General features: G+C 36.8%; 1 protein-coding gene across 2 annotated transcripts in view; it reads left to right on the forward strand.

The window, feature by feature from the left end:
- CCDC91 (coiled-coil domain containing 91) overlaps positions 1–7,338 on the forward strand; it is a 335,613-nt gene extending 328,275 nt beyond the window's left edge. For both annotated transcript variants that reach the window (XM_050966037.1, XM_050966045.1), the window contains exon 13: positions 1,245–7,338. In XM_050966037.1, coding sequence (XP_050821994.1) covers positions 1,245–1,397 — 153 coding nt within the window. In that variant the 3' untranslated portion in view covers positions 1,398–7,338. The remainder of the gene's footprint in view (positions 1–1,244) is intronic.
- The last annotated feature ends 1,816 nt before the right edge of the window (positions 7,339–9,154 follow it).

The following is a 9,154-nucleotide window of genomic DNA, read 5'->3' on the forward strand; positions in this document are numbered from 1 at the left end:
TATTCAGTGATATAAATGGTGGTGCTTTATTTCACATCTTTGTGTTAGTTCCTGCTCCTCCCACCCTTTTCTTCTCCTTTAAGTATCACTCTTCTACCATGTACAATCTCTTAATAAACCTCTTTTTGGACTATGGAGTGAAATCCTGGCTTCATGGAAGTTTTGAAATTGGTTTCAATTGATTTAAGTGGAGCCAAGATTTTTACCTATCAAGTTCTACCCATTTACACTAGTTTTTTGATTTTATGCACAGTGGGTATCCAGTAAAAGAACGCATTTTAAAAAATAGGTGGAAACTCAGAATGGAATTTTTAAGTGGAACATCTGAGTTCAGATTCCCAGCTAGCATAAACTGATATAGCTCCACTGAGCTCAAAGAAGCTCTGCTGATTGATACCACTTGATGATCTGGCACATTATTGTCAAGGAAGAGGTATTTCAAGGAAACTAGAATACTACATCAAGGACACAAATATTGCCATTAGTATATTCTCAAATCTGGAAGGAATTATCCATTATGCAGCTTTGGAAGGAGACAGGTGACTTTGAAACCAAATCCGGGCTGGAATATCATAACTATTTGGTTGTAGTTTTGTAACCCCTGTTTCTTTCAGAATTCATTCAGGGTGCAATAAACTTTCATAACACTTTTACAGATTGTTTAAGCCATATTTAATATTTTAAATTATCTGACTGTACTGTAAAAAATCTTTACTGTCATGTAATTTGGCTGGAATCTGATTGTTCTTTTGGAGGAAATACTGACTAGTCACTTCAGAGAATGCACCATTGATTATTATCTTTTTAGGAACTGCTAACTGTGCATGGGAAAGGTGATGTGTTGGAGGTCTGTCAAAAATGGGATGTTCATTACAAGGGACCAAACCCAGTAATGTTTTTGTGTATACCTTGTGGCTCGGCTGACAATTTAAAAGTGCCCAGACCAAGACACTAACCATCTAGCATTAACAGTACTATGTCTGTGTAAGATTCCCCAAAGTATTTAATAATCTGTACATTTTAATATTATCTAACAAACACCGACAGCTGTTGAATAACTATGGGTAGCCATTTTGCATTTTAGCTGGAGGAAAATCAGATATATGGGCATGTGATTAAATTTCATTGTATCATTAAAATCCTGCATGTACTCAATGCATTTGATTTCAAAATGGTTTTATATACAATTTGGTATTTATTTCTAGTTTTTTTGCTAATTAATTTTTTCTTGTTTTTTCCAACAGCTCGATCAAGTTGTCCGCCAACGTAGCCTGTGTAGTTTGGAACTCTTCCTCTCATGTGCACAGAAGCAATTAAGCACTTTATTGAAAGAAGAACCAATCACTTCAGAGCAAGAGAAAGAAACTGAAAATCTAAATCACAATGAAAACATGTGATTCATGATGCTACAGATCTGTATGCTGCAAATTACAAAATCTCTCTTCTTTTTAAAATATGGGACTCTATCATTTGTCAAGACTGATCTAAAATAATGTTTAGTAGAAACTATCTGCAGATGACTTCATTTGATTTTTTTAAATTATTATTACTTGTTTGCAATATTAGAAATAAGAAAATCATTGGAAAAAATTCTCTATATTAAATTGTGCACATATTGTCATCTTTAAAGCCTTCAGTGGCCTATTATTGACATCTTAGGCAAATGCAGTGCTGATAATAACATTGCCTTGTTATGGCTGTTTACAAGAGATGTCAGCATGTGTCCATATAATTTATTACTATTTTTGACACAGAAAAAGGCTGTGATTTGGCCCCGATTCAGCAAGGCACTTAACTACATATGAAAATCTACCCATATCCCCCTGGTACATGATCAGTGCATTGCTGCATTGGGGGCCTTAGAATCTTATCATCACATTTCTTATTTATCATTGCTGTCAATACTGAGTCATAAGAATGCTGCTGAACATTTTTAAAAAATTGTTTCTGAAGATCATTCTCCAGCATTGGAAGAGGAATGTTAAAAACCCCAAACACCACATCTTTTTACACTGAGACAAAAAAGTCTAGAAGTCACTTGTATTGTAAAAACTCATCTGTGGTGTATATTTCTCCTTTCTTTTCTTTTTTCTCATTAAAGTGGATCTTCTGTAATTGACTTATAGGAAAGGATACATTTAAATATTTAGGGTGAAGCACTGCACTTCTTACTTAGGTAGAATTCCCACTGACCTGAGTGAAAGCCCTACCTGAGTAGGGAATGAAAGATGGTGCCCTTAAAGTGCCTGATTGAAAGCCTGGTTGAAGTCAATGAAAATTTGCCCATAGACTTCAGTGTGCTTTGGATCAGGCCTTTAGGCTCTAACCCTGTAGTGGAGAGCATGAAGGTGGACTGCTGTGCCTGTGCACTATTGATTGTAGAATTGGGGCCTTCGTTTGTAAGATTTCAGAATCAAGTACTAAAAAATGAGAATGTTGCTCATAATTATGAATGTAAATAAATGATGGGTGATATCTCACATAACAAGTTAGTTCCTCATTGGGGAATCATGGACTTTTATTCAGTGCAATTTTAATTATAAGTAGACATTTTGCCATTGAAATTAATTAATTTGACTTTACTGTAAGTAGAGCTGAGTGTGAACCAAAAAATCCAAAAATAATTTCATTCCAAGCTCATCTGAAGTGGAAAAATGTTGTTTGTTTGAAACAAATAAAAAGGAAAAAAAAAACAAGTTTCAGATTGAACAAAATATTTTGTTTGGCCTCAAATGATTTTTTTTTCATTTTGCTTAGTTTTGGGGGTGTTCTTTACCTATTATTTTTGTTTTTAAATAAATCTAGCTAAATTTTATTATATCTCTATACTTGGCACTGGTGCAACTGCTGCTGGAATATTGTGTCCAGTCCTGGTGCCTGTTAATCAAGAAGGATGTTGATAAATTGGAGACGATTCATAGAAGAGCCACAAGAATGATTAAAGGATTAGAAAACATTCCTTTGAGTTCCGTGAGTCTATCACAATATCTATTTACCTTAACAAAAAGAAAGTTAAGGGGTGACTTGATTACCTTATGGGGAATAAATATTTAATAATGGGCTTTTCTGTTTAGCAGAGAAAGGTGTAACTCGATCCAATGGCTAGAAGTTGAAGCTAGACAAATTCAAACTGGAAATAAGGTGTATGTTTTGAACAGTGAGAGTAATTAACTGTTGGAACTACTTACCAAGGATCATGGGGTAGTAAATTTCAAAATCAGTATCGGATGTTTTTCTAAAAGATCTGCTCAAGGAATTATTTTGGGGAAGTTCTATGCCCTGTATTATACAGGAGGTCAGACTACATTATCATAATGGTACTTTCTGGCCTGGGAATTTATGAATTTCAAGCCAAAGCCTCATTCTGAAATGAAGTGGAAATGTTTTGTTTTGAAAATGTTGAATCAAAACATTTTGTGTTTTTAAAAAAAAAAAAGTGTTTTTTATTTTTCAGCCAAAACTAATTGCTGAATTAACGAATCGTTTTGGTCGACCTGAAACTGCATTTTTTGATGAAGAAACTATTCATCTAAAAACTCACTCAGTTCTAATGGCAAATGTTTCCTTTTTCATATATAATGGGCTTTCTTGCTACAATAAATAAAACCTTAAATGGTGGTGCATAAAAAATACAAATTTGGTGAAGGAAGTTTTTTCTGCCATGTTAAACACATTTTTATTTAATTTTTTCTGTGTTTTATTTTGCATTTAAACCCAAAATTATTCATCTCCTTTACGGACATGAATGTCCCTTAAGAAATAAACATTGCTGATTTTTATTGATTGATGTTTTCTACCGACCAGTTAATGAAAATCCATTGTCCATGCTGATTCCTTGAGATTTGTCTGTCCCTTTTGGTACTGAGTTACAGATCCTAGTGGGTCAAAATAATGCTGGTTAGCTAGTGGAAATAGTCAAAAGGAATGGTGTAGATGAAACTGGCTCATTCAGTTTTAACTGTCTGCCCACTTTTGTTACTCAGGTCACAATACAGGGTTTTTTTCTGAGTCATTGGAAGGATTCAATAGCATCAGTGGTTGGAGCACTTTTTACCACCTGTGCCGAGTGAACAGTCTTCTTAGCGTATTCACGACATGTTTTGTGACCAGGATTCATCACCGAATTTGGTCCACTGGTTGAATCATTAGCTAGCCTAGGCCAGGCCAGGTATTGACGGGGAATGCAACGTGAATGCTGATCCCTGCCCTCCAGGTCAACAGTTTACAAACTTCTTCTTTGCATATGGCCCCCCAGACACCATAATTCATGTATTTGTTAGCTCAAACTTGGATTGCATGGAGCTACATCTGAATCATTTGGAAAGTTCAGTTATACAAAGTACAACTGCTTATGTTTTTAGTGCCATTCTCACAAACAGCACATTTCACCTGTCCTCGCGATCTGCATAGGCTCTTTTCCGGTACACTTAACATATTCGTTTTACCGTATAGAGTTGTAAATGGATTATCATTATTTATTTGTGCAGTAGATGTTACAACAGCTCCAATCAGGATCGGAGGCCCATTGCTTTAGAAGCATGGTCCCAGTCCCAAAGAGTTTATATTCTGATTTGAAGCAAGATGCAAAAAGTAAGCATAACAAACAATAGGAGGGAAGAAGGGAAGAAGATAACAGTAAGATCATCATGGGGTGTCCATAGACTAGTGACGTGCACAGCTTACAGTTATCCCAACTTTACCCAACGTAACATACCATTAGTGTCATGGAATCTTGTAGGTACTGCAAGTATTGCAGCAGAGGTGGGTCTTAATGAGGAATTTGATTAGTTCCAGGAGGGCATTTTTTCCATGCATAAGTAGACAGAATGGAAGAAAGTTTTATGAAGTGTTTGTTGGAGAAGTTTACAATGCAAAGATTTCACTGGCAAACACTGTATGATCTTTCCATCAGTTGTAACCATCATCTGCTATTTAATCTTAACATTTGAATATTATGATTATCTCAGACAGCTGCAGGTACTTTTACCTTTAACAGATTTAGTCCTTTTAATCTCCCTCTCCAGTCTCCAAGCAAAACTGCTGAATTAATGTCTGCTACTGAAAGTGGTGACAAATACAAATCAGAATGAGACCACAGTCATGTAAAATCAGATTGAGGATTTGGACTGCATTCAAAACCCAAGTCTTGGGGGAGAAATTATGTTATCTTGCAGAAAAGAGCCACCCAACATACAAACTCTGCAGCATGTAACTATAGTAAACCCCTGTCTGCTGTAAGAGTTGATTTTTTTTTTAATTATTTTTCATCACTTCTGTGTAACTGCAGTAGGACAGAGTGGTCTACAGTGGCATTTCATTTTTATTTTTTTGCCAACTTTAGGCATGGGAGATCACAATCCTTTTTTTGTTCTGACATACTGAAGAATGGCAAGTTCTGTGTAAATATAAAATAGATTAAAGGCTTGCTGGGTGGAACTTTGTCTGCCTCTTTGAGAAACTGCCATCATCTTAATACAATGGACACTTTTATGGTCAGGCCAAAACTCTAATATTTTTAATATTGCAGATGGTTACGTACAGTAATTTTGGCAATCAACCATTGAAAAACAGGATGCTAACCGGACTCCTAAGAGTGGCACAGGGAACTAAAATCTCCATCTCAGTAAGTTTTCAGCTTAGAACATTGATTTGTTTATCATTTTTATTGTTAATAATCTGTAATACTTGTTAACATTGTAAGTGTTAAAAACGATATCATGTGTAACGAACACTGGCTAAACGACCATAAGCAAAGGGCAATGTTAAACTGGAGCGTACCTAGTTGGGTACTGCAGGGGATCAGTGTTAGGCCAATCCTCATTTAACACCTTCATTAATCTAAAAAGAGGGAGTAAACAGCACACTAATGAAATCTTAGGGCATGAATTTAATTAATCATTGCATTAATTAGTTGTTAGTGTTAGGTATCATCCATCCAGGATCCCAGTGCAAGTTTCTGGATCAGCTGCTGGATCTTGCATATAGAAACCTCTAGCAAAGGGTCACAGCCGGACAAGATTATATTTTCCACAGGCATTTTGTATGCTATCTCCAACTACAGTAACAATGAGAAAAAGTTTGAATATAGTTCTACTCTGGGAGTTTAGCATGGCATTTAGAGTCTATCACTGTTTTTTAAAACAATTCCAAACAGAGAGAACATGTTGGTTACTTTCAGAGGATGAAGATGATGTAATTGTTTTAAGACTTTGATGTCCTGATTCTCATTTACTTATATATCTCCTCACTGTATGTTCCATTCTATGCATCCAAAGAAGTGGGCTGTAGCCCACAAAAGCTTATGCTCAAATAAATGTGTTAGTCTCTAAGGTGCAACAAGTACTTCTGTTCTTTTCACTTACATTACTGCTCCTTTATACCACCCTAAGCTCCCCCTAGTGTTCACTTTGACCTGCTGACATGAAAACCACTTTGTCCACATTACCTGCCACATGCTGAAAAATACACCTCTTTTACTAGTGTAGATGCACCATGAGACTGTAAAGCATCCTTAAAGTGGGCATAAACAAAATTTACTCCCCCTTTATGGCCACTTTATGCTGCCGGAGCAGTGTCAAGTGGCCTTAATGTAAATGAGAAGTAAGCCCTTCAAGTCTTTAAGGAAGAGGACAGCATGGCAGTAATGAAAATTGATCAGAAAATTACAGTGACTTCAGCATTCTTTTTTCACAAGGAATTCAATATGGTTTGTAGCAGTGCTGCAGAATATTACACAATCTGGGAGGCATTTTTCCCTGTGTAATATAGCCTTTAGTATTCAGTGCACTTATAGGAATAGGTTTAATAATGTTTTCTCTCCTTTGCTTAGGCCAGGAGTATTGGTCTAAGGCTCCAAGAAAGAGGGGTCTGTACATTAATAAAGCTAGAGCACAGATTACAAGAAAATTGCCAGTACTGCTGAATAGCGATTTTAAGCCGTATTCAGACATGGTATAACTTCATTGAAGTCAATAGTCAATTGCACCCACATATACCAAGTCTGAGTTTGCCTTTAGAGTGTGTATACTTCATTAGCTAAAGGAAGGAGGTGCGTAGACTTTGTTGTAGACATTACCTAACCAGTTCATTTGCCATGATGATGCAGTATCTAAAAATAAATAAATAAAATGCCCTCACCATCTCACTAATATGTGGCGCAAAAGGTCAGTCTTTTTTTTGTACCATTTGCCACATATTCACATGGTATGTTTTTATGATTACTACATTTCTATGGGAAGAATCACTAACATGACTTTATAAAGGCGTACAGTAGCTTCCTAAGAGCACCGACACTCAGTTGAAGGTGCTAGTGATGTTGTGGTATTTGGCAACCCAAAATAGAGATGATTCATTTTTTCTTTTGATCTTGTCTGTTCCAGGGTGGGTATTTAAAACTTGCTGCATAATTTTTCAGAAGAATCCTTTGCTGTGATATATGTGGTATCTGTATTTTCTTAATGTCTTACATAATGCCTGTGAAATTATAGCTATTTTAATATGCGTCAGAGATTCATATTGGTTTACATAGTCTATAATTTTTCACATTTCTGACTAACTTATAAAACCAGCATTTTTTAGATTCTTTCCATTGTCCTTCGTGATTAATCTGATACACAAAGGAAGCATGAATGAATAAACACTTGTGCTATTCCATTTTTTTCCAACTGTATTTTTAAACAGTTTGACAGTTGATCCTAGTAAAAAGGTAGAAAAAAAGTTTTATAATGAACATTTCTCAGCATTTCATTGATAACTGTTTGCTATACTTTTTTCTCATATTTGTTTCAAACTTCCCGTGTTACTTTATCTGTAGTTTGCCCTCAAATCCCAGGTCAGTGACTCTCCCTATCTTTTCCTAGAGTTATTAAAATATTTCCCATTCTCCCCACACATATAAAGGGCCATGTCATACCCTTCTGCACCTCCCTACAATAATTTGTTCAGAGTTTCTGAAAAAATGAAAAGCAAAGATTTGGGTTTTCTGATTTCACTCTGTGAGGTTTCCAGAGTGCCATGCTGCTACCAAATAAGGCCATCTAGCAAGTAATTTTTAAAAACAGCCTATCTGGCTGTCTGCCTATATAGCTTTTTATAAGAGTGCCATTACAGTGTCACTATCCCCTTTAAGGGGAGATGGGGACGGGCACACCTAACAATAATTTATTAGCTGCCTCCCAGCCAGAGGGCATAGGACTAAAGAAGGTCAGGTGATACCTTAATGGACACTTGGACCTAATAAACAGATTAAGAGTGAGTTCAGTCTGGACTTGGAACCACGGGGAGCAGGCAGCCTAGACCAGAGAAAGGAAGTCTTAAAGGTAGCCCAGAAAAGGGCTGTGAACCAGGCTCAGAGAGTGGGCTGCAGAGAAATCCCAAAGGGCAGAAGAACCTTTTCATTTGTTTGAAAAGTGTGCTACCCCAAAAAGGGTTATATTTGTCTGTAACTTGGCTGGAGGGCTAAGCCACATCTCTGGAAAGCTGAGAAAACCAACCTCAGGGAGGAAATCTGAGGTAGGGATTGCTGGCTATGCTATCCTCTACCAACAGGGGGCGTCGTGGGGCAGCCACAACCTATGACAACTGCCTGTCACGGTGATATGAGAGTCTATTTTTCTGGACATAATTTCATAAATACCAGCACATAGACCTTTTACCAGCTGATTGTGCCCACAGATAGCATATTGAGACCTTTTATAGTGAAATCCAGGCGCCAATGAAGTCAATTAAAGTTTTACCATTGACTTCAGTGGAGCCAGGATTTTACCCCTAAGTGCTTAGCACTTGTAACTACAGTTAAACATGGAAAATGTTTTGGGGATGTAAATATATTTGGAGGAGGGGGGAAGGAGAGGCTGGGTTGAGGTCCTTTGAAGATCAGGCCCTACGTTAAGCTCTTTGGAGCAGGAACTGTCATTTGTATAGTGGCTAGCATAATCAGGCCTCCAGTCACTACTGCAGTATAAATGTTTCATTAATAATAATGATGGGGATATGCTTGCACTTTCTTGTTGAAATAAGCTTTTGCTCCTCCTGTATGCTGTAACTGATGCCAGGTCTGCAGCATTTCCTGCTAGAAGATTGGAGTTCCCATTCACAACCTCAAAATCATTGACATCCAAAAGGAGCTGATATCACAAGACATATGATCAACTCC

Source organism: Gopherus flavomarginatus, chromosome 1, assembly GCF_025201925.1.
Source record: "Gopherus flavomarginatus isolate rGopFla2 chromosome 1, rGopFla2.mat.asm, whole genome shotgun sequence".
NCBI classification, from domain to species: domain Eukaryota; kingdom Metazoa; phylum Chordata; order Testudines; family Testudinidae; genus Gopherus; species Gopherus flavomarginatus.